At 28.0% G+C, this 27,182-nt stretch overlaps 2 protein-coding genes across 7 annotated transcripts in view; both read left to right on the top strand.

Moving 5' to 3' along the window:
- Positions 1 to 5,677, top strand: part of LOC142329880 (uncharacterized) — a 66,570-nt gene extending 60,893 nt beyond the window's left edge. For all 4 annotated transcript variants that reach the window (XM_075374771.1, XM_075374773.1, XM_075374774.1 and 1 more), the window contains exon 5: positions 1,898 to 5,677. In XM_075374771.1, the coding sequence (XP_075230886.1) occupies positions 1,898 to 2,644 (747 nt within the window). In that variant the 3' untranslated portion in view covers positions 2,645 to 5,677. The remainder of the gene's footprint in view (positions 1 to 1,897) is intronic.
- A 9,068-nt stretch (positions 5,678 to 14,745) lies between these two features.
- The window catches only part of LOC142329765 (thiamine pyrophosphokinase 1-like), an 85,123-nt gene continuing 72,686 nt past the window's right edge, over positions 14,746 to 27,182 (top strand). The window contains exon 1 of one of the 3 annotated variants that reach the window (XM_075374535.1): positions 14,746 to 14,886. In XM_075374535.1, coding sequence (XP_075230650.1) covers position 14,886 — 1 coding nt within the window. In that variant the 5' untranslated portion in view covers positions 14,746 to 14,885. The remainder of the gene's footprint in view (positions 14,887 to 27,182) is intronic. The other 2 variants (XM_075374537.1, XM_075374533.1) reach the window with 2 other exon arrangements.

The raw sequence follows: 27,182 nt of genomic DNA, 5'->3' as shown, positions 1-27,182 counted from the left end.
TGTTTATTTAATTCAGTGATTCTAACTAAGGCAAGTGTGCTACCATATTTCATTCATGCGGATGTGGTGGTACTAGCAGCCACTTTAAGTATGTTTTTACACTTTAAATATTATTCATTTTATTTAATTCTACCGCTCGCACATAGCAGACGACTGCAGTAACTGTACATCAGTGCTCCTTGTAGTGACAGGAGGTACTGTTGATGCAGTATAATACCCTCTTAACCACTAGTTTATTTAGAGCATTTTTGGGGTGGGGGTGTGATTTAAAAAAAAAATTGCAATATCTTTAATCCATGTTTCTAACATGGTTACTGCTGATATATTAATAAGTTATTAAAAAAGTGAAAATCCACCTTACCAACAAATTAAGTGTGTTTCTCTAGATCTTTCATTTCTTAACATTGTCAGGAGACTAAAATAATATTATAAAGTCAAAAAATTAAAATTATTAAGCCGTCATGACTTTGCTGCTAGTTATTAGTAAACTGAATTGAAATGTAAAGTGTAATCTGGTGGAATAAAATGAAATTAACAGGAACCATGTTGTAAGAATATTTCATTTATTTGTATATAGATTTAGAGATAATTTAAATAAATAAAATATCACTTACAACATGGTCCCTGTTAATTTCATTTTATTCCACCAGATTACACTACATTTCAATTCAGTTTACTAATAACTAGCAAACAGTCGTGACTACTTAATCAATTTTAATTTTTGAACTTTATTATATAATATCTGTATTATTTTATTCTGATGGTAGTCTTAAGGAGTGAAAGATCTATACACACATAATTAGCTGTAAGGTGGATTTTCACTATTTTAATTGTTGAAAAATGTGCCAAAGAAAAATAAGACCATAATTAGGCGAAATTTCAAGATACTGAGGGTGACCTTGCCCTACAGTCTCATCCCCTTGAACCTTTTAAGTTGAAAATGTAATGGCATCAATGCCCCGTATATAGAAGTAATCTGACCAAGTTTGTCAAAATAGGTCCAGCAGTTCTGGAGATATAAAGTTATTTAGAGTGTGACTTCGAACATACACATGCACATATGAATATCCGGAAAATTTCCATCTGGTTTTTGAGTTCCATCTAGATTCGGTGAAAACCGCGTTTCTCAAATTGGACCAATTATAATATTTTCACTTTTAGAGCTATAGCACTATGTGGAAGAAAATGTAAAAATACAAAGAAAACAAAATACTAACCTTAAGTACTCTGTATGAGCTTCGGACCCCATTCATAGTTATTGCATTAAAAAGGGGCTGAAATCTTAAAAAAGAGTGTCCTTTTACCCGTTGTTCTGTACACATGAGTGTTTAGCATAAACATGGTAATTTACTAATAGATGGTCCTAAAGGAGAATGATCTTATTTTATAGTTTGTTTTTTTATTCTTTTATGATCTTTTGCATTTGTTCACGGAGGGTGAACATGAACATGATTTTTCACATTCATCTGTCCTGAAGCAAGTTCCTTGTGCAAATACAGTTTTCTTGATTTCCAGGTAAATTTTCTAGTTCTGACAGCTGTCAATGTCCATTTCAGTTTTAGATACTCTATACTTTTTTTCCATTTTGACCTCTCTTTGTTGTACTTAGCACTGGTTTTTGTTAAACATTCATACAGAAGTTTTGTTTCAGACATAATTTATGTGGCAATTCTAAATATTTAAATCAACTTATAAATTTCAGTCACGGTAATTTTTTTAAAATTTTAATTTAAAAATTTGTAAAGCTTACAATTTTCGAAATAATAAGGAATTTTTAAAAAAAGTAAGTAATTATTTAGGCGTATTGTTTTATCATGTTTCCTTAGCCCGTAGCCATTGGTGATTGCATGAATCTCTATAATTTCTTTTCTTCTAATGATTATTTTTAATTTTTCAGGATGACTTGGGCAGTACAAATATATTGGGAACCAGTAGAAGTAATTCTCCTGCATCTGTTGATTTTAAAAGAAATTTTTCAAAAACTAAGTCTGTACGACAATCAAAAAAATCATCCCGTGTAGTAGTAGAAAAATGTGAATCTGCAATGTATGAACCACCAACATTACCATCTGTTTTACCGACTGTTAAAGAAGAAAATGTTATAGAAGACATTAATGAAGAATCTCAAGATCATTACGATGAACAGGAAGAGGTGGCTTCGATGAAAGTAGAAAGATCATCAAGAAGAACTGCTAGTAAAAGAAGAAGAGTTGTTAAAAAATCTGAAGATATGGAATCGGATTTAAGTAATATTTCTGATGATTATATTGAAGAAGATGATGAAGAACATGATAAGACTTTTCATCCGACACCTAACAGAAGAAAACGAACATTTAGTAGTACGAGTAGGTCGAGCAGTACGGTTTCATATACGAGTAGAAGAAAACTATCAAGAGAGACTGATTCATCCGATTATGAATCGGTCACGTCCGGTGCCGATCGTTATCGTGAATTACGTGATCGTAATAATGAAGCGTCAAGAAGATCGAGATTAAATAGAAAATCACGAGAAATGGAAATGAAACAGCAAGCAGTAAAGCTCGAACAAGAAAATAAACGATTAAAAGCTAAAGCTGATGAAATGGAAAGGTTGGTTAAAAGATTACGTGAGGGTTTAATGCAATTAGTGTTAAAGAAACATTAGTTTGTAAACTTTTCATTTCTATAATGAAGAGAAATAAGATATAGTAAATGTACATCCCGGTTATTTATTTGAGCTTTAATTGTTAATAATGACTAAAATGATAAAATTAGTTATGTGAAGGATAAAAATGAAATTCCATATTATTATGGTGTTATTTTGCATGTTGTATGATGTGTAACAGTACAATTTATGTAATTGCTATTAATTTTATTGTGTATATATAATATTTATATCATTTTATTAAAATAAAAACTGTATTTATTTTATTAATGTGTATTATAATCATTGTATTGCAAAATTTATTATACTTAATAATTATGATATTAATCATATTTAGATTTTATGTTTTGCACCTTGAAAAAGATACATTCTAGTAATTAATTACAACTTTTATAAATTGTAAAAAAAATTAAAAAAAAAGTTGTTTTATATATACATATATATATATATATATATATATACACACCATGTGTGTCATATTTAGTGCATGTTTGTGGGATTGTTTATTTATTTTATATGGTGATATTAAAGCATATTGTGTATTATATACGTTGTGTTATTGAATAATGTAAATCTAAAATAAATTGTATAAATAATATAATGATACTATTTATTAAAATGCATGCATTAAATTCAAATTTTAATTAAATTAAATTTTTGTGTCCGTTAGTTGGTGGTACAGTAAGTACTTATCTTCAACAAGTTGGCAAAAAATATAATCTATTCATAGTCGTGTATTCTAGCAAATGTAATAGCCAAAATTCTTTTCTTAAATTGACAATAATTGGAATTAAAATGGTTACAAATTCATATCTTTGATTGAGGTTAATTATTGTATGAAGGAGCAGTTAATCTGTAAAAGCTGTAAAAATTGATGTGCGATTAATTTTTTCACATTTATCATTACAAATTATTGTCATAGGTCAATCTAATAAATGAAACAAAAACAATAGGTTATTTATTTATCCTTAATTAATTCCTTGTAATAATTAATAAATAGCGATTTAAAAGTATTTGATTGTATATTTTTCCTAAATGTTAAAAAACATAATTGCATAAGTTAAAAATTATATCTCTGGTTATTATTTACTCATAATTGACATTTAAAAAGAATTTTTTTTTTGATACTTGTATTTATAGTCTCATCAACAATTAGTCATTAGCGATATATATCAGTGTAACGTAACTGTACTGGTAAATTTGTAATCTTTGACAAACTCAGGTTGACTACTCCCGAGACGTGTGGTTAATTGAAACCCAACCATCAAAGAACATCGGTATCCACGATCTAATATTCAAATTTAAAAAAAAACCGTAACTACCTTTATTAGGATTTTAACATGAGAATTTTGACTACAAAATCAACTTAAAAGAAACTAGTTTATGACTTAACTGTAAATTGTTATTATTATTGGCAACTTAATCGCAACAGTATAGGAATTTACAAAGTAATTTGTGCAAAATTGATTGGTAATAGGCATTTACAAATTGCAAATCCAACTTTATATACATTAATATTTTCATGCTGTGATTAACAAGAAACCATTTCAGAAATTTGGAAAGTCAAAACATCATAAAGAATATATATAAAATGTACCATTAACTGATAGGAAATTAACTGTATTGTACTGTTCTTGAAAAAGTTAGCTGATTTTTTTTTTGTTATGCATTTTATGAAGTAACTTTTAGATCTATTTTCATTAAAATATTTTATTTTGTTTTTAAAACATTAAATTTTCAATATTTAATATTTTCTTTTTAAACTTATTGTATGCTATATTTTTATAAGGTTTAGAATACGTTTTATAAATACTGTATTAAATTAACTAGTAGCATTAGTAATTTAACACCTTATAATATAGGAATGTAGAAATTTCTCTTAAAAATATAGAGGATTTTTATCAGTCCGTTTGTAATAAGTAATTGTAAGTTTTTGTTATATTATAATGTATTTTAATGCTGTAAATGTATTTTAGTGTATTTATCATTTTTATTTTTTATATTTGTAATTTTTATAATTTTAAACTGTTATTTTCCTTATTTATACTTTTTTCTTATTACATTATGTTTGCATGATTTTTTTTCTATTTAGTATGTTTTTTTTTAATATAATTGTAACAAATGGTACTGATCATTTGTATTAATGTACATAAGTATTCTTTTTGTATTTACAAACCTTTTAAAATTGTTTTGATATTTTAAAATGAATAGCCAGTTAAATATTATGTGAATTTTAACTTAAAATTGAAAATACTGTTCCGTACATGTAAATCTTTAAGTAATTTTTTTTTGTTGAAAATACTATTTAAATTAATTTTATGTACTTTTGCAAATCAGAATTTAGAACATAATTATGAACTTAATATGACCTTTCTGATTAGAACTGGAGTGATTGTTACATTCCAAATTTTCATTTAGAACATTGCGAGTTTGAACTTTAGTCAGTTCTGATATTTTTATTTATTGTTAAATATTGACACGAATTTACATTGTGTAATTTGCAAGATTCATTGGTGAATTAATAAATTTATAAAAAAGAAAACTACACATGGTAATTAAAGAATTCACTCTAACATTAAGTGCAAATGACAAAACAAATAAAGAAAATGAAACTTTTTATCTTGTTTAGAAGTTTTATTTTGTATATTTAAAAAAATATACTGCTTTGGGGTTATAATTACTTAATTAAATCGAAATAGTTGCATCTAGTGGTTGATACACCTTTACTTTAATACAGTTGTTTGACTTTTTTAAGTAAATTTTTATTTTCAAATTTACTATTAACAATTTTTATCGTAACTGTATGAACATGTTAATTTTTTTTGCAAATTAACTTTAAATATCTTACAAATTAAACATTTTTTAATAGTGCAATGTAAATTTTCTGGACTGTTGATTAACTATTTTGTTTTTAATTAATAAATTATAGAAATAATCATAACTGAATGAAAATAAGTGCAGTTATGCAATAATTGTAAAGCTTATAACTATTTTTTATTTTTTTTTTTTAATAAATATTTTTGTTCATTTTAATATTAGTTTCTTTTCTTCCCAAATCAATGCCTTTATTCCAACAGATTCCTTTTGTATATTTATGGCTGTGATGCTATAACTAAAATGGTTATAGGTGAACTGGCATGAGATACGAATTGCTTCTGAAATTGACATAGCCATTATTATGATAAGTATCTATCTCGTACTTCAATTTTTAATGAAGGATGAAGTAATGGGGGCTTCGCTGTGCCAAACATGCAGTTACACATCATTTCATTCATGCCCACCAAAACACAAGAGTTCTTCAATTTTGTAAATAATTATCTACTCACCGCAAGGACTGGTTATACAGTCCCTTCTGTCCTGATCTAAAACCTTGGATCTGAGCTAGAATTTCATAATTGCATATTGAGGTTTTCTTGATAGAATTATTGATTTGGAAATGCTGGGTTGCCAGTTTACTAATGTACTTGCTTTATAAACTGTTTTAAGACGCCCTCTAACTTTTTGGGTTTAATGGATTTATTCAAAAATTTCAAATCCTATTTTCTTCAAGATATATTAGTTTATGGTGAACTTCATTTATTTGGATTTGATGTGATACATGGTAGTAATGAATTGACAGAATGAATCAATTTTTGTCATTATTGAACAGATTTAGTTCTGATCTTGCCTTTTTAATTGTGGCTATGTAGAAATGATTAATTTTATATAATCTTATTAATTTTTTTTTGCTTTAGAATTTTTAATAACCTGTTAAATTTTGAAAAAAATTAATTGAGCATTCATCAAGAATGACTGAAAATAAGAAACTTCAAAATGTATTTTATTATACAACTCTCATTGATTCACAAATTGTCATTCCAGACATTATCCCCCTTTTAAAGTAAAGAGATGTGATTTCATTACAATTGCCATTTAAGGCTTTACACTAAGGAGTTATGCTCTTGAATAAATTTTTTATAAAAATATTCAAGAAACTGTGTGGTTGTGCCTCGCATGATTTTATGCTTTGCTTTTTAGTATTTGCAGTGTTGTTTATTTCATGAATTTTAGTAAATATTTAATTTAATCCTTAATGCTATTTTCCATGAACTCTGTTGCGAGAAGTTCTAGACATTGTGGACTTTGGTGGTGTATATTTTGAACATTGTATGTTAATGGGGATTATTTATCCAGCGGATCTCTGTGCACAGCGTTGTACTAAATGAACTTATGTTATGAAGCATCTTCAGTATAATTTGAAGCTTTTTCCCATGATTTTATGCAGTCTTCATTTGTTGTGTATCAAGGTTGAGATACATAGGTCTTTATTATTTCCACAATGAGTTGTCGAGGCTTCATGGTGATGCTTGTAGACCAGCGACCAGGAAATAGCTTACTCGAAGAGTAAAATTAACTGGAGGCCCTTACTGTATCCTGACATATTGCATAGTACCCTCTTGAGGTTTTGGAAATAAAATTGCCATTTATGTGATCTTTTAAAAAATGTCCCAACAAGTATTGTGATGTCATTTTGGCCCATAATATAACTTGAGCAGAAAATGAGGGTTTTAGCTCAGAAAATCACATATCTAGCTTTTGTACTGTGAGAAATTGTACATTAATTAGAAAACATTTGTGTAGAATGCAGCATTTAGAGATAATGCTAATAAAGCAGCAGGTTGCAACATGTTCCTTGAGATAATTCATTCACAGAAATTGGTTCAGATGGTTTTATATTACAAGTTTTTATTATGGTTATGCATTGACCACGGTATATTAAAATTCATCTATTTACATTAGATTTAATTGGAGACTGCTCAAATGGTGACACATGTTTATGTGTCAAGAGTTCTGAATTCTGAACTTGTATCCTGTGTAACAACAGCCTTGAGTGCTGTATATCCTACCCAATTTGAAGAATCTACTATTAATGCTTTAAAACTGGCTCATCCATTTTTTTCCACTCTTGCCAAAACAAATAACATCGTGCCAACGAATAAGTTTCTTTAAAATGAAAGGAATAAATAAAGTGACAAATTGAGTATATAGTTTATTTTCCATTCCATGTTTTTTCACGGCATTCATTCTTGAGTATAAAAATGCTTTGGGAAAATTGAAAATTCTGCCAAAAAAGTACATAATCTGTTGCATACAATTGTACCAAGTAAAATATAAAATTTAATGTAAATTAAATGTCTTAATTACTAATACAACTAATGTCTTTATATTGTAAACAAAATGTGAGACTTTTTGGGGAGTGCGTTTTCTTCTGGGCAAGATAAAATCCTATGTAAAATTGATTTCTAATTTGTAAAAATTTGATATATGGCTTGTTTAAATTTTGTTCTGAATTTATTCATGTAAAATAACCTTTATAACAACTATCTAAGTACTTTATATCTGAGGAAGGAAAATAATAGTATTCATTTTTAAAAGATTTTTTTTGGAATATGTTGAATGTTTAATTTTCTATAAAAAAAAAACCTCTAGTGATATAGTGAGCTCTACTTATATGTATACATGAAAATATCTGATTAAGACTTTTTTGGTTGGTATTGGTAACACCTAGTTCATGACTAATAAACTTAACTGTCTTATTTTAAGTAATTAATTATCAGAAAAAGAGAGTGTTGGTTTGTCTGATAATAATTACTGGTCAACGTTAAATTCTAGCCAGAATAGATAAGTGATGCCATGGTTTTTCCCCTTTAGACCATTGACATGGTTTTCTAATAGTTTTCATTCTGTGGTGTTATCTTGTATCACAATGAATATATATTGTTTTACTTGTTCTCAATACTGTTGCCTTGTGTGCAATGATTCTGTTAATTTGCTGAATATATTTGTTATTCAATATTTTGGACACAGTTTTTTTAGAAGTACAATACCCACTAGCATATTTTTCTTTTTTCCTAGTCGTGTAAGAGATCCAGATTGTAAATAAAACATGATTTAACCACCAAAATAATTGCATTCAGTCAACTCTGTATTGTAAGATAAGTTCTAATTATAGTCGTGCTAAAAAAAAAAGTGTATAAGTAACATAGTTTCAACATTTCCCAACCATCTTGTAGATTTCACAACTTAATATTCTACCCTTACAAAAAAAATCTACACCTACACTTTCAAATATTATTAAATACTTATTTATAAAGATACAAATAAATAGGCGTACTATATGTCCAGGATTAGCCTAGACAGTCCTGGGTTTTTAGTGCTGCCCAGGTTTGAGAATTTTATGATGCAAGGATTTTTTTTAATTTTAGACATGTTCAACATTGCGTTTTTAAACATTCTCTTATGGCTGTGCATCTTAGCCGACCTTGGAGCAAGCACTGATGTCGATTTTGACAGAGGCGTGTCTACCACAATTCGCCTACACAAAAGTTGTGGCGGTCTTGCCATAACATTTTACTCAATCATTTGGCAACACAACAGGGCAATGTGTTTTATGTTTGTGTGTGTGAAGTAACTAGTTTACACGTTTTTGATAATTTTAGCTCTATTCGTTTTTTGTCTCATCCATCATTTAGCAATGAGCAAAAAAATGTATGTTTAATGTTAACCTGCAACAGGAATATAAATTTTTGAAATTGTGTAATGACAGCAACAATGAATGTGTTTATTGCACACACTATGTACTGGAGAATTTTCTGTTGCGCATAAGGGAAAGAGTGATACTGAAGACCACATGAAACCAGCTAAACATAGTGCTATTAATGCTACTACTTCAGCAAACATAAGGTATTCTTTTAAAGCCAAAGGTGGGAATAAAAATAACAGTGATCAGGAGTGTGCTGCTAAAGAAGCTACATTTTCATAGTACACTGCTAGACATGATCTCAGTTTCATAACAGATCTAAACTGGTTAAAAAGTTATATGACCCAAAATTTTCATCTGCTAGAACCAAAACCGAGGTAATTATTGTAAACGTTATTTCGCCATTTATATTTGATAATGTGTTGCGTTCTTTGGAAAGCATTAATCATGTAACAGTAATGATGGATAGCTTAAACAGAAGTGAAGTAAAACTTGTTGTGATGTAAGATATTTCAGTCTGGAAGAGGGAATTCAAGTTAAACTTCTAAATTTCGATGAAGTGTCAAGTGAAACTGCTCAAATTTTGACTAAGTATCTTTTGCAGTGTGTGAAAAAATACAAACTTGAAGAAAAATTGGTTTGTTATACTACTGATAACACTAACATTAATTTTGGTGGTGTTAAGTGAAAGGGGAATGAAAATGTGTTCAGAAAAGTTCAAAGTGCATTAGATACACCTATTTTAGGAACTGGTTGTTCAGCCCACATTCTACACAATTCAGTACAAACAGCATGTGATTCTCTACCCCTGGACATAGAAGATACTGTATAAATATTTTCACATATATACAGTAAGAGGAATGAAACTTAAAGAGAGTTCTGTGAATTTTTGGAAACAGATTACAAAAAAAATATAGCAGCACAAGGTTCCTTAGTTTGTTACCTGCAATAGAAAGAATTCTTTCCATTGTTGATGGCCTAAAATCATACTTCTTATCTTGTGACAAATGCCCAAAATTAATATTTGATTTTTTGAAAATCTGGAAAGTGAACTGTTTTTTTAATTTTTATATGGTACTCTACAGTTATTTAATAATGTAATTCTGAAATTGGAAGCTAATTCCATCACAGCAACAAAAACATTTCAGACATATTCTGAATTAATTTGTTAACTTCAGGAAAGAAAAACCCACAAATTTATACCATCTTCTGCCAGAATTGCTATGCACTCTAAAAGAAAATAATGATGTTCAGGAACAAAAATTCTTCTGAAGCGTAGACAATTTTTACAATTCTAGTATCCAATACTTAGAGTTGTGGAGAACCAGTTTTGATTAAATTACAGAGTGCACAAGTTAATGAAATTATAAGAGATTCCATAAATATTGATGAACGTACATTGTTGAACCAGGTAATTCAAAACCAAAGGGTAGATTGTGGTTCAAGTTCTGAAAAAGTACCAGATACTATTGAAGAAAAGTGGAAAGCAATTTTTAAGGTGTTTCAAAAGACTGATGTTTCATGTTGCATTATTTCTAAAATGGTTGAGTTTGCAATATCTTTGCCTGGGACATCTGAGAGTTGAGAGAGTTTTTTCAATTACAGGGAACATTTGATCTGTAGAAAAGGGTAGACTTTCAGTACCTACTGTTTTAAACATCTGGTAAATGTTCAAATTAATTCAGAACTTTCTTGTGAATTTTATGATGTAATCAAAACAAACAAACCATTCCTGAAAAAAGTGTGTAGTGAAAAATATAACTGAATAAATAAAATTTAATGTTTCAGTAAACTATTAAGACTTTTCAGTAATTTCAAAAATATGTGCTGGATTAGACTTAAAAAAATATGGTAAGCCTATTAATATATACTTAGTGTTTCTAAAATGGTGGGCTGGCTATACTTTTTTTTATTCTTCTGGTAAAACTAAAAAAATATCCTTAGGAAAAATTGCAATTTCTCCTTCATTCTCCCCCTGTCCGCCATTTTGTTATTTCTATATAAAAATTTATATCTCAAGTTCAGATGGAGGAATCGCATTAATATTTTGTAAGCATCTTTGTAATAAAGTATTAAAATTAGCAAAATATCAGGACTTAAATACCTTCACAAATTACAAAATGGCGGCATAATTACAAAATTATTACTTAATTTGATACTAACTTATAATATTAGAATTAACAATTAAAAAAAAAAAAAAAAATTAATATGTAATCGAATTGAATGTAAAGTGAAGGACATGAAAACAGACACAAAATTACAAAATCAATTTTCTGCCTTAACTAATAGCTAACTGATTTAAAAAAATAAAATGTCATTTTTTCAAAATAAAAGGCTTAATTTTTAGCAAATAACATACATTTTGATAAACTTATATTTATGGAGATATATAATGGATTGAAAAATAAAAATGGCCACCATTTTGTAATTTGTGAAGGTATTCATTCCTGATTTTTTGCTAATTTTAAAACTTTATTACAAAGATGCTTACAAAATATTAATGTGATTCCTCCATTTGAACTTAGGATATAAATTTTTATATAAAAATAACAAAATGGTTGACAGGTGGAGAAGGAAGGAGAAATTGCCATTTTTCCTAAGAATATTTTTTGTTTAGTAGAATTTATTTATTTTTTACAAGTAGAATCCGAAAAAGTATAGCAGCCCACCATTTCAGAAATGCTGTATATATTATATATGAATAAAAAGATAATAAAAACAGTTAAGAAATGTACACAAAATAAATATTTTATTTTGCATATATTAGTAATAAATTTTGTATTCATAAATTTAGTAATTTATTTGTATTTTGTCATTACTCTACTGTTAATGGCAGAGACAAAAATAAATTTGATGTTTATTCTTCTTATGGATACATTAACATACCAGTAATTTTAACGTATATATTATAATAAATAAATAACTTATTTAGATTATTAATAATATTCAAGAAAGATATAAGCCATATAAAGAACGTTTATTGGTTATTCAAAAACCAACAAAAAGTTACTGCTCCAGAGTTTGTCTGAAAGGAACAAAGTAAGAATCTGTGTTAAGAGCCTTGATTCGAGCTTTGCTATACATATGGTCAAATTATTAATAAAGAGAACTGAATAGTCCGTATTAATACATTACAATTTTATGAAATAGTAGTGATGGGTCTACGATTACAAATAATAATGATCAGTTTACAACAACAAAAAAATTAAAGACATTAATAAATATTCAATTATTATTTATTATTAAATAACACTGATAAACATAATTTTTGTTTCTTAACATGTGATACTTCATTTTAATCTGTTTTTTGATGCTGAAAATGAATATGAAGTTGGAATCTTTCTATCACCCAGAATTTTTGAAAAATTTTTAGTTTTTTTTTCATTTTTGAACGTACAGTTAGCATTTTAAGCTCCTATGTTGTAGTTTGTTAGCTCATTTTTTATTGTTTAAATTTGGTAACATAATTTGTAAGCTACAAATAAACAATACTAGACAAAGAATTAAATCATATCATAGGCATATATTATGACATCTTATCTAATACTGAAGAGTGAGCCTTCATGGACAAGATTAATTATGTCTGTGCAGGTCAAAACATGTCGCTGCAAACACAGCTGTGTTGTTTGTATTAAGCATTGGATTTAGGAATGAATTAATTTTGTTCAGTCTTATTGCTGTCTTAAGTTTGTAAACAGCGCATTGTAATAATGCTTTGAAATTGTGTAAATGATGTGGATACTTTTTATTATATATGTGGTGAGTTTATCGTAAAATCAAATTAAAAAAAACATTACATCTTTAATTAAACAGCATATCATTTGTACTTTCAGTGTAAAATTGATACCTTTCAGTGGATGGCTGAAAGGTACACAGAAGGCTTTGCCATTTGGTGTACCTATGGTTTGGCATGAACCAAAGGATCATGCAATCATGTTAGTTGTTTAACAAGTGTGTCTGGAATTTCTAAAAAATCTAAACATACTGTTAAATATCCTTCATTGCAATCTGCAATCAGGCCTGTACCTCACAGTGAAATTATTCCAGTTCATGAGTCACCTTTGAATATATGTTTTGAAAGCAGCAATGAGAGTCAGGCTGAAGAAGACAATGATTTTGAATTATCTTCCAATAAGCCACATCTTATATCACAGGGTGAATTAAATGATTTGGTTAGGAATTTAAATTTATCAAAAAATCAAGTCAAACTGCTAGGATCAAGACTGCAAGGTTTGAATTTACTTAGAAAAATAAAAAATTTCAGGCTTTCAAAGCGAACAAAAAGAACTTTCTTAGCACTTTATTGATGAAAATAATTTGGTTTATTGCACAAATATTGGTGAGCTTATGTTGCTTAGGACAAGTTCATAAACCTGAGGACTGACTGCTTTTCATAGATTCATTCAAGAATAATTTAAAAGTGGTTCTACTACACCATGGTAACAAATATCCTGCGATACCAATCGCTTATGGTATTAATTTGAAAGAGACATATAATGTGAAGAAAGATGTTCTTGAAAAAATGAATTATAAAAAACATAGCTAGAATATATGTGGTGATTTGAAAATTATATCTATTTTGTTAGGCATGCAGTTAGGCTATGTACTAAGCACATGTTTCCTTTGCAAATGGGACAGTCGAGCTAGGGATAAACATTATGTTACCAAAGAGAGGAACAAACGAGACAGCCCCAAGTAGGAAAAATATTATTCATGAGTCCTTAGTTGAATCATAAAAAAGTTTTACCCCCTCTCCATATCAAGCTAGGACTAATGGAAAATTCTGTAAAAGCAATGAAGAAGGATAGTCCCGGATTTTTGTACATCGGGCAGAAATTTCCGAACGTAAGCGAAGGAAAAATTAAAGAAGGAATTGTTGGTTCTCAAATAAGAGAGTTGGTCAAAGATGATGTATTTAATTTAATGTTTAATAAAAAGCAATTCAAGAAATGGCATCACACTTAGAGAAACATTAAACATTTTTTTTGTCTATCAGTATAATTAATAACTACTTGTGCATCTTTCTTAAATGATTATGCAAAGAATTTGGGTTTATCCAATTTATTTCATTTAATAAAATTAACAAACTACTAATTTTGTTTTGTGTAAGGAAATGTCAATTTTAAATATATCGACAGCAAAATTTTTTAGACTATTCGGTAAAATTTTTAAAACAACTTAAGTATGCCTATGATAAGGTTTTTTCTTGAAAACCTCAAATATTCTAACACGCTAATATAATTGTGTTGTCTGATTTGTTATAACTGATGTCGACCTTTTGTTTTTTTAGAAACGGTCTTTAATTTACTAAAAGATGTCTAAACAAAATTTGAAAATGATCAAATATAAATCTGACAGCTAATTAGTCATTTTTAATTTTTAACATCTCTATAGTGGGCGCCTTTACACCAAGGAAATTTGCCGTATTAATTGCTCTATTGACAAATAAATAATGTTGAGAAAATTATTCTAAAAACTAAATATAACCTATAAAGTTGATACAGTAATGATTTTGTCGAATAGCACTATATATTCGATACTGTTGTACGGTATTCGAGAGTTTCACAGTTCATATTCGATGTTTGTTTTCATTATCGATCCTTGTGTTCCAAACAAATTATTGCCAGTGATTGAGTAATTCGAAGGTGGTATTATGAAGGTTAACAGTGTGAGATTTTGATTAATTTTTGGTTGACTTGTCAAGCATCAGTAGGTTATCAGAGTAAGTTACTGCATTATAAAATCTAGTTTTAGTTTTTACCTCTTGTAATGCTTTAATTAATTGCTGCTCAGAACTTGCCATATTATAATTTAGAGTAAGGTTATTTTGCACGGGTACTCTGTTAATAAGTACTTATGTAAACAAGTCGCATATTCGCATTCGGAGTTGCGCTGCTAATTATCTGTATTGGATGAGAAAATTGTTATGTTGTAAATATATATATTTTTTTATTATTATTTCTTTCTTTCACTTTTACAGAATTAATACTTAATGAAGTAATCCTAATAACTAATTATAATATTACTTAATTTAACATTGTTTTATAATACAATTTAATATTTATTAGTTAACTTAATTATACTTAATTTATTTATTTGTAAAAGATGAAAGATTAGGTGTTCACAAGGGTCTTGCCCATTTTGTGGCACCATCCCTTTTCTATTAATCTTTTTTAGTTAGAGTAAGGGGAAAAAGTAAACAGTTTTATCTTATATAGGAGGATTAGTTTTGGTTCAATTCATGATTTACTCTGGTGGAAACTTATCCTTTCTGCAGTTAAGTATAGAGAAGATCAATCGTCGTCAAATATTTATGTTTACTAATAAACCTTTCATCCAGTGCTACCTGCTAAGTTATATATGTAAAAAATCTATTACTATGTTAAGAACAATAATATAAAGCATTATAATTAATTATATATGTAATCATAAATCATGTAATTACATGGAACATACTTTCAGCGTCATCAATATTAATTAGCCATCGTCTTAGTAGCTTTAAGAAAGTGTTTAGGTTCCTACTGATCTTTATATGATTAGGAAGTATGTTATACAATCTAGGAGCAGTACTTGAAAAGAACATATAACTCGTTTTATTTGCTCTGGGGACATATACATTCCTTTTACTTCTAAGTTCGTACTCGGTTATCATACTACTTCTATGACCACTTCTGATAAAGAAAATTTTCATTACTTTATAAACATATAAATAACGTAGCGGTAATATAGACAATTTCCTAAATATTGGCAAAGAATGATCCGTAGTTCTTTTTTTACTTATCATTCTAACGAATCTTTTTTGGATTTTGATTTTGGAATCCAAATTTGTAACATAAGATCCTCCCCAACAGCTGATGCCGTAGTCTAGTCGACTATGCACAATAGCAAAATAAAGTTTTCTCGTGGTTATTTTTGGGGATAGTTTGTTTAAAAAATAAAATATCCTAAGATAGCCTAAAAGTTTTTGCTTTAATAGTGCAATATGATTCTTCCAGGTTAGACCACTATCTAACACAAAGCCCAAGTATTTACAAATATCACGTTGCTCGATCTCACTACATTCTAAACAGTCGGATTTATTTATCACACATTTTTACATTTATATTTCATTGTAAGTGGCAATTTTATTTTCCCCTTTAAGCAGAAGTTGATATACAAAGTTTTTTCAACGCTCAAGATCATATAATGATTTGAAAAGCATAACCGCAGTGCGTCCAAATCTGATTGCATGTCCTCAGCCACTTCTATCCAGGTGTTGCGGACATAACACAAGGCAGTATCATCTGCAAACGCATATACATTACCTTTAAGCGGGGCCAAACAAACACTATTTACATATATTATGAATAGTATGGCTCCCAATACGGGACTCTTCTTCTGGGACTCTATATTGTACCCCAGCAAAGTTACTTAAACACCCATTTATTCTCACGCACTGTCGCCTGTTGATCAGATAGCTCTCAAACCAGTCAAATGAAACACCTTTAATACCACTCATCCACAGAATGCGTAAAAGGACATTGTGGTCTACACAATCAAAAGCTTTTGTTATGTCTAAAAATAGGCCGCTCACACATTTCTTTCATTTATGGCCTGAAATACTTGGATAGTAAAATTTAAGAGTGCCGTTTCAGTATTGCTCCCAGCCATGAATCCATATTGGTTTTTACTAAAAAAAGAAGTTTTATTGAGGTACGATATTAATCTGTTCTTCATACATTTCTCATAGATTTTAGAGAAGATAGAGAGTAGAGATATTGGTCTATATTGAGTAACAGAGTTTTTATCTCCTTTTTTAAAGACAGGTATTATTACTGCTTTTTTTAAAGCTTCCGGGAATTTTCCAGATTGGAGGCTTATATTTACAAGAAAGGTGATTTACATGTGATATATGATCTACTGCTAATTTAACAATTTTTGAGCTTATTCCATCGATACCAGGGGATTTATTGTTTTTGAGATTTTTGATAATATTTTCAATCTCAGCATTAAGGACAGGCTCAACGATTATTGATGACACTTCACATTTTGTATTTGCCAGATCATTATTTGTATCATTACAAGTTTCATTTAATTGTTTACGTAAGTCACTTACAACATTTATGAAATAATCGTTAAATATGTTAGCTATTTGAAATGGTTCAGAGATATTTTTATTATTTCTATTATTTGGTTCAATAACTTTATCTTTTCTTTTTTGACCGGTTAAGGAATCAATTACTTCCCACTCCTTTTTAGAATTTACTTTACATCTGTCAAACATGTTATCGTAGTATTTTTGTTTAGCCGATGTAATCTTAATTTTAAGTTTATTCCTATATGTTTTATAATGTTTAATTAAATGTACGTTATTGGGGTGCGCTATTGTTTTTTTGTATAACGAATTGCGTATTGGTATCATTTCACACAGTTTATCTTATCTGTTATCCATGGTTTTAATTTTTTGAATTGCTTACCCTGTATGACTAATTGAGTTTTAGATTCGTTTATAATTTCAGTAAATATTCTTATGAAAATATCAAAAGCTGCTGACGCATCGTTATGTATATAAACATCCCGCCAGTCTACTTTAGCGATAAGGGAAATGAATTTATGATAATCAATTTTAATAGCATTCATATTATTCTAATTTTTAATAGTATTGGAATGCGTCAGATTAGAGATATGCGATATCCCAACGCTTATAAGACTATGATCTGTTATTTGCAAATGACTCACAGTTGAAACTATTTCATAATTATTTTTATTTTCTATTTTTGACAATAAGTGATCAATGCATGTTCCACTTGTAAGTCGTGTGGGTTCATCGACTAATGATTCAAATCCATGGCAGTTATAAATAGTTTTATATTCATCTATTAAGTGGGATTTGGAAAGTAGGTTTAAGTTAAAGTCACCAATTATTATGCAGTTATTAGAATTAATTTTAGACAGCACATCATTAAATTCATTTAAGAAGCGCCTCTTATCCTTACTATGTAATCTATATAGCACAAGTATCGTATATTCAATACCATTGTGCACTAAGTCAATAAGAATTGCATCACATGCAGATAGAGATAAAGAAACCCTTCGGTAGTTCAATTTAGAATTGATATAAACAATAATTCCACCTGATCTATAACCTTCATTGCGATTAGCTGTCATATCATAATTTTTTATTTCGTATAAAGATACTTCATTTGACATTATCCAAATTTCCGATAAAACAATTATATCTGGCATGCTTTCAAATTTAGATAAATAACTAACAATTCATCAAAGTTCTTTTGCAGACTACTAATTTTTGGTGCAGAATTTTAAATTCACCGTTCATTAACTTATTAAAATCGTTAGAGATCATTAGAAATAAAAATTTATTTTAACATAAATATAAGTGTGCCTACGGTAATTTGTTTAAGTCCTCTTCATTCCTAATCTGCACAACTTTGTCTTTTTCATTCTTCGCATAAGTATTTTCCCATCTAGTAGCCAGATGTACTTGTAATTTTTAGACTTTTTTGCCTGCTGAGCGAGCGCATATAGCCATCTCCTTGGTGGACAGAGCGACTCATTTATGTACACCGGAGTATCAGTTTTAAATCCCATGTTTAATGTAGTGATAAATTTTTTATTTCATTTCTTCTTCATGAAATTTTCCTTATATTTATACTGTTATTTCTTGCCGTGTTGAATATTTATTCTAACATGCATTTGCCAATTGTAAAATTATGCAATTTTAATTGTAAATATTTGTACAAGCATTCTGTCTGGTTTTATTTTGAAAGCTAAACTTGGTTCTTAATATTTTATAGTATGTGCTTTCATTGTAGTTTTTGTTTTGTAATGAAGTGTTGTGGTATTTTAATTAAAAAGTAAATTTTCTTTAGGGGTAATCATAACTGTGTGATATGCTGTTATGTTACTGTACTTAAAAATGTAGTGCTTGTTGAGGAATGTACATGAAATTTTTGTAATATTAAAAAATTTTCCATTATATTTAAAATGTACTATTCTTCATTATCAGAAAATTCATTTTGTATTTTTTTTTTTGTTTTACTTGTGGTTGATGTTGAATTTTATATTTTTCTTTTTTTTGCAAGTTTAGAGCTATTCTACCTGTAGAAAATAAAGAGATACAGTTATCTAAAGATTGGTTTTGTATGCATAAAACTGGCTTATGGAACATGTTCAATTTATGAATTATATGTGAAATCATTAAGTTTTTATTTATTATACAATTTATGTGGTTTTATTGTTTTTAATTATCTGGTTTATACAAGTTCATTAGTTTCTTGCTTCCCAGTATAATTTGTAGTTATTTTACTAGGCATTTGGGTTGTAGATAAACGAGTGTTATCATTGTATTAGTAGACTTAACATGATGTGCTGTAGAATATACTTTGTTTCATGTATACTTATTTTTTTTAAATTGTTAACTACTTTTTTGTTGTTGTTTGAACTGCCATAGTTACATTTTTTTATTGTCTTTTGATAGAACATAAATAGCAAATGGAAATGGAACTGTTGTAGCCAGTGAAATGGTTGGTCAACTGGAGTTAATAAGTTTTATTTTAAATAGATGTACACATATTTGTTTTATTGTGAGAGATTGTATTTAATAGTACTTTAATTCACATTTGTGATTGCAAGATGTAGACATCCCAGTAATGTAACTGGTACAAAAAAAAATTAAATTAAGAATACAGTATGCTAAAAAAAAGTAATCACTTATTCTTAAAAATATGCTGAAAAAAGTAATCACTTATTCTTAAAAAATAACATCTTTTTAGCACTTTGTTATGGGATGTTTCTGTTGCTACTTTTAATAGTAAATTATAGATTCATCTACTAAAACGTTTTCCCATCAGTTTACTTAATTTAACATGTCTAAATAATATTTGTTCAGATATCATTTTCATTTAATGGCATATGAATTTTGTTTTGAATGCATTTATTATCTAGTAATTTTATTTATTCGATTTAGATTGTTTAAATATTTTTTGTTTAATGTGTAAAGATGTATTAAAATGTTAAGCCTACTTGTAATTTTAATCCTTATTTCTGTGTTGCATATCTCGTACCATAATTATAAAGTAATCATTTACTTTCAGTGTAAGAAAGATGGTACTTGTAGTACGTTTTTTTGAAATCAATCTTAGTTTTTTGCTATTCTACTAGCAGTATATACAATCAATCAGGTACATTCATAATTCTGTTGTTTGCAGGCGATTCAGTCTATCGGTTATTGTGCATTGTGAAATTCAAGAGTATTTTTTTGGAGATCTGACATTACTTTTTGAAAGGCAAACCCCACACAAGAATAAGCTGAGCTGAATAAATATTGTTGTATGTCAGCTCCACTGGTAACAGCAGTTTACAAGTGGTTTGGTTATTTTTGTAATTGTCATATAAGCACAATGGGGCATATAAATGTTACAAGAGGTTTGACTATTTTTATAATAGGTCCTATAAGCACAAACGTTGTGAACAACAAATTAAGGTTACAGCTGCATAGACCATTGAAAAAATCTATGAAGGTATAGGGAAGATTGAAATAAAGTTTGTGTGATCAATAAGACAGTAGGTATCTCAAATGACCAGTTGAATAATATTTTATATGAATATTTAGATAGATATACGAAAACTATGCAAGATGATTCCTGTGTTTGCTTGCAATCTATCAAAAGGTGTAAACATTTCTAAGCATGTTGGGGCTATTTCAAAAGGATTTTTTTGTGCAGTTTCATAACAGTTGATGAAACTTTAAACTAAGGTAGTTAAAAGCTCAGAAAGAAAGATGACAGCCACATAATCTTGATTGATTTTTGTATAGTATTATGGATCTTGTTTGATGAAACAGAAGGCTCTTCTGCAATTGAGAGTAAAATTGTTGTGATTACATTATGAAAGTCTTCACCACCCTGTCCTACTCATCATTGCATTGGACTACTCTCTGTTTCCAGATATCTTTCATATATTTACAAATAACAGGAACAAACTGTTATTTGAAATTTTAAACAGTTATAGATCTACTGCTGATATTGTTATTCTACTCTGATTACCTACCTTTAGTATGGGAATGGTTTTTGGGTATTCTTCCACCCTAAAATTAGTGGATAAAACTAAGGTAATTTGGTAAGCATAATGATTTCAAGTATTTAAGTTTCATTGACCAGAGCTACTTTACTTGGTACTGCTTTTTATAGTGTATTTTATTTTATCTATATATTTCTTTGTTTAGAAAGAACCATGTAAGAATACATAAGAATTTTATTTTTGTAAGAATTTTATCTTCATATTAAATTTACTATTTAATATTCTCCATATAAAAAAATCACTTCAGACTCCTAGAGCCTTCATTGGCCTCATTAATATTACCTGATACGTGTTAGTAACTTCCTATTGGAAGTTGAAATATTCTATGCTACATTTTGTTTTATATATTTCACAATTTAGCATTTGCCAGTATTTTTTTTTTTAGAACTTTGTCAGTAAGAGTCTGTCTGTCTGCAGAACTGGACGGCACAGCAAAGTCAACGAACTATGTTTACAGTGCTAACATGATCTAACCTAAGAGTGAAATAAATGAAAAAAATAAATGAAAACATGTTTCATTTAGATTTATAATAAAGAATATTTTTAAAAAATACCTTGAACGTTGTTTTTCTTTCATTTGATGATTAAAGTTTTTTTTTCCATTTGATGAACCATGGAAATGATACTGATCATCAAAAAAAGGTAAGACACTACATTTCTATTATCAAAATCCGTTATTAATTTAGAATTTTGTTAAATATAGGTAATAGACAATAGATATACTATAATAGATAATAATCAGTGTTTAAGGAGTCCATAAAATAAGAAAAAAAAAATAGAAAAATTTCATTTATTAAACAATGAAATTGTATTATTTCTGTAAATGTGATATATATCACATATAAATGAAATTGGGCCGGTAAGAGGTTTATAACAAATTTTTCTAGATTTTGCTTATTATATGAAATTCTTAAAATTGTTTATTATCTATTGTATCTATTATCTATTATATATATTTAATATGTATTTTATTTTAAACAAAACTATAAATTAATAAAATTTTGATAATTTAAATATAATGTCTTACCTTTTTTTGGTATCAGTATCATTTTGTTAAAAACAGTTTTACAGAAAGTTTTGTTTTTTGAGTGGAAGAAATGATATATGCGAGACTCTTACCATTCGGTTTACAATTTCATTATAATACAATATTTAATATAATTTAATATTATGTAAATTTATTTTTTATTATCGATAATAATGCTGTTGTACTGTGAAGGTTATTTTTATAAAATCATTTGAATATTATTTATAAAAGATCATATCGCATCCATTTTCTTAGAAATGACTTATATTTTTTATTATTTTCACTATAGCTATGGCTCAATAAATCTTGTTGGGATTTGTGTTTTACATTGTATTACAAGAAACAAGTTGTACTATGTAATGGTACTATTGTTATAGATGGCTTTTCTTTTGTTTTTTGATTTATTTTTTAAAGTGATATTTAAATCACATTTACAATGTTAAGTGTACTATTTATAAAGAGAACTATTCATAAAGCTACATCAAAACTGGCTAGTAATTATTTTTGATGATATCTTGGACTTTGATACAGAGATATTTTCAGAGCAAACAATTGTCAACTCTTCACTTGTAAATAAGTGATTTACTAACAAAATGGGTATCTTTACAGTGACATTGCAATTATCCAAAAAAAGGTGGTAGAGAAAAATAGTTACAAAAGAATATTGATTTTGTAGATATGCTGGAAAGCTAACAAATATAAAATCAGGTTGTAAAATGACATACAAAAAGAAATGTTGAAACTGTTAGCCTTAAAACTGTTAGCCTTTCTTGAGCTAGTGAGCGATAACATCTGCCATCAAGCAAGAAACGTCTAACGTTAAGTTTCTCTAGTGAGCAACAAATGTTTTTGGTGTATTTGATTACTAGAACCTCAGTCAATTGTAGAGATGTATATCCTGTGGTGATGTATATTTCTCCTTAATATTTTTTTAAATTTATCTTTTTATGCATTTCTTAAATCCAAATTTAACCACTGCTGACTCTCTTCAAAGGAAAGAGAAAAAATTAAACTTTCTTTGTTACAAAAAGTGAAATAAAATATCTGTAACACTAAAAATTATAAAAAAATTAACTGTCTCCATAGTTTATTTTTAAATTTAAAACTTAATTAGACTAAAAATACAAAAAAAAAAACTAAAATTAGATTAATACATTAATTAAGAAAATTAATAAAAGAACGAAATAAACTAAAACAGTTAAAAAAACAATTGCAAAAGTGCAATTTTATTTTTATTTTAATAAATTTTATTTTTATTTTATTTTAATTTTTTTTATGCACAAAAGTGCATAAAAAAAATAATTAAAAAAAAATATTAAGGAGAAATATAGTGTAGTAATTTCAGGAAGAGTTAATCTTCCCAACAAATTTTCTCATGGATATGACAGATGAATTGAAAAATTGTAAAGAGCTGTCATTTTGCAATGTGCCTGGCAAAAGTGGGACATTATCTATCTATTAATTTCTAATCAGCCTGATATTTTCAGGCTTATTGTAATGAGCCCATACAACTTTAGGCTAATTAGAAAATGTGCAATTGTTTGGTCATTAAAGAGAAATAGAGCTAAATAAAGGTCCAATATAAGCAGAATTATTACTTCAAATTATAAATTTAATCCAACCAAACAACCTATGCTTTCTTTGCTTGTTAAGTTTGGTTAGGTTTACTGAGTTGGAAGAAAAAATGTGCAAACAATTGAACATTTTCTAATTAGCCAAAAATTGTATCAGCCCATTACAGTTTTTTTCAAGCCTGAAAAATATCAGGCTGATTAGAAATTGTTAGATAATTTTCCAATTTACCAGGCGCATTGCAAAATATCATAGGCTCTTTACAGTATGCTGATTTCTCAGTTTGCCTATGACAGATACATAAGAATATTCAGGTTACACATCATTACATTTAAAAATATAGTGCTTAGCAATGATGAAAAAATAAGGAAAATCATCTCTAAACTACTAAGTTTTTCATTCACAAATATTTCAAAATTTATTTGGGAAACTTAAAATGGGACCGCCTTAGCTACTACTCTACGAAGTATAACAAACCTCACTCATTTGGTAAATAACATAGATTAATAATTTTTTTTTATTAATAAGTTTGTTTTTAGATGAATAACCAATTATTTTCTTATTTTTTTAAACTTGCACATATTGGATATTTATCATAGATGTCTATTATTTCATTATCTTGAAGTCTTTTTTCAATTAATAATTTTATTTCTTCCTTGTACATATAAATCTTTATTTGTGCTCTTATAAAATTTAGATATTTAATATCGTTTTTTAATTCTACTGATGTGTGCGTATCTATTTTTACATCCTGTAGAAGAAAACAAATTTTTATGTTAACAAATCTACATTAAATAGATATATCTTATGCTAAATTTATAAAACGTGTTGGTTCTAGTGTTTAACCAAAAATGTTGTTGACCTGACATCACTCCTGAAACTGGTATACTAATCTCAAAATAATAAGTAGCTATCCCATGTTATGCTTACTAAGACATGTGAGGAGTGAAGCAGTTCCTAATTTTTTTCTTCACAGAGCCTAGTGTACTGTTGCATATTGGGATGTCAAACCCATTGGAGTACAAGGAAGTGTTTAGTGATTAGTGTTTTGCATAATGAACATCATTATTTTTAGAGAAAGCAGTCATCTTGTTTACAGTGGCGGCTCGTAATTAAAATTTGGTGCTGCCCCCAAATTTTTTTTGGGCCTTTTTAAGGATGCGGTTAAATTTTTTTTGTAAAATAAAATAATCAAATAGAATAGCTGGAAGCAGGATAATAATATAATTCTACTTTTTATCACATTCAAGAATATGGTACATGTTTTTAAGTACAATATGCTTACAAACTGTGTTTGGTTTAACTGAATAAATAATAAAATGTCATTTCAGATAATATTTTTTAGTATTATTAGATAATAACTTAATAAAATGTCCGCTTAAAAACACTATAGTCCAGTGGTGCTTAATTTAAATTTCTATGTTCACAGAAACAAATACATAATTGGTTTTAACTAATTACCTTCTCTTTTACCCTTCCAGTGTATTTTTGGACAGATTTGGCAGTCAAAAAGCCCTTGCTTTCTGCCATCTTTTGATCACTTCTGAAAAAAACAACTAAACCACTTTCATGTTCCTTCCATTAATTAAACTAGAAAAGGGAATGAACAAGGTTATGTTTCATACAACGCGGAGTAAAAAAAAAAAAAAACTTCCTTCCACTAGCACGCCAGGGTCAGCACTGTGGGAGCGACGTGCTCTCTTTTCCTTGCAGCCTTGTATGCAGCTTTTTATGTGAGCAACAGCCAAACACCATGTTGCTAAAACTGTGAAGCGCACAGTTCTATACAAACATTTTTGCATTTTTTACATAAACTGGGGAATGGCTACTGATACTAAGCTTAAGGATTATATATTGTAAAAGAATTAAAGAAAAAAGGACTAATTATATTAAATGTCATCGACAATATCAACTGTAAATAGGGAGTGCTGCAGTTCCACAGTGCCTATATGCGAGCTGTCGCTGCTTGTTTATCTAAATAGCCATAATAGTCATTAGGATGGTAGTGGCAAGAAACATATTAATGTACCCTTTTTGTTGATATTCCACAATTTTTTACTCATGGGTATCGAGTTGCCACAAAAAAAGTTAAAATCTAGATTCAATGTAGCTATTGGGAGTGAGAATAAAAAAACAAAATAAACCATTACATATATAATAGTCACCAAATACGTGAAGTCCTCTCTCTCTCTTTCAAAAAACAACAAATTATAAAGTTTTTTTTTAGGTTTTTCTGTTACTATGTTTGGTGATTAATTTGTTGTTTTTTGAGGTTAATTGGCACTGTGGTCAGTCAGTATGTTGATGAATTATTTGAATTTTCAGAAAGTATATATATATAAAATTTATATTAATCTGATCATCCCAAGTACAGAATTAATAAAATAAAGTACAATGACATCTACCTTATTCCATAATCCAAGCAAGAGCTCTTTCGTGAGTACCTTGCATCATCAGTTGCTCTATAATTTTTCAAATCTTTCATTGCAAATTACACATTAAAATTAAAATTGAGATTTAAAATTGTTAAAAGATCCTTTTCCAATTAAATCAAAACAGAAATAAAACTAATTTTTTTTTTTATATTCAAAATTTTAAATTGTAAATTAAAATTCAAAATTGCATTATGAAATCATGAATAAAAAAATAATTAAAAGAGAAAATTATTATTAATTTTTAATTTTTACTTTTAATTAATGACATCATATTTTGTATATATATAAATACACACTTTTTTCCATTCAATCTTGGTCCATATCCCTCTTCTGTTCTAATATGTATTATATATATAATCCAACATGATCCACCTAAGTACAGAGATTATAAATTAAATAAGATGATACAATTTTTTTTTAAATATATAAAATTAAATATATTAAAAAACCTTTTTTTTAATAATGTATAAATTTTTTCTTTTTTAATCAAACTAAAAGCCGTTTTAAAAATATATGAATTATAGAAATTAAAACATTTTAACAATCATTAAAAATTACATATATAAAAAAATATGATGTCAGATTTTATAAAAAATTAAAATAAATAAATAGGCTAAAATGTACCAAGTATCTTGGCTGGCTAATTGGATTTATGAATTATTATTTTTATCAGAAAAAATGCTGCAATCTACTACATAATTCAGTAAAACTTTTCATATGTATTAAAAAAAAAAAATTATATGTATTTATTTGTATTGAGTATAATATGTAGTTTGATATAAACACTTAAAAAGTAAATTACAACTTTAGATGTGGGTTGCCATGAAAGTGCTATTGTAAGATATGAAAAAAGAGGTTAAGTGTCATCATCTTATTTAATTTATAATCTCTGTACTTGGGTGGGTG

This window comes from Lycorma delicatula, chromosome 9 (assembly GCF_047948215.1).
Source record: "Lycorma delicatula isolate Av1 chromosome 9, ASM4794821v1, whole genome shotgun sequence".
NCBI classification, from domain to species: Eukaryota; Metazoa; Arthropoda; class Insecta; order Hemiptera; family Fulgoridae; genus Lycorma; species Lycorma delicatula.
Note: the sequence above shows the minus strand (reverse complement) of the source record. Positions and strands in the feature narration are given on the sequence as shown.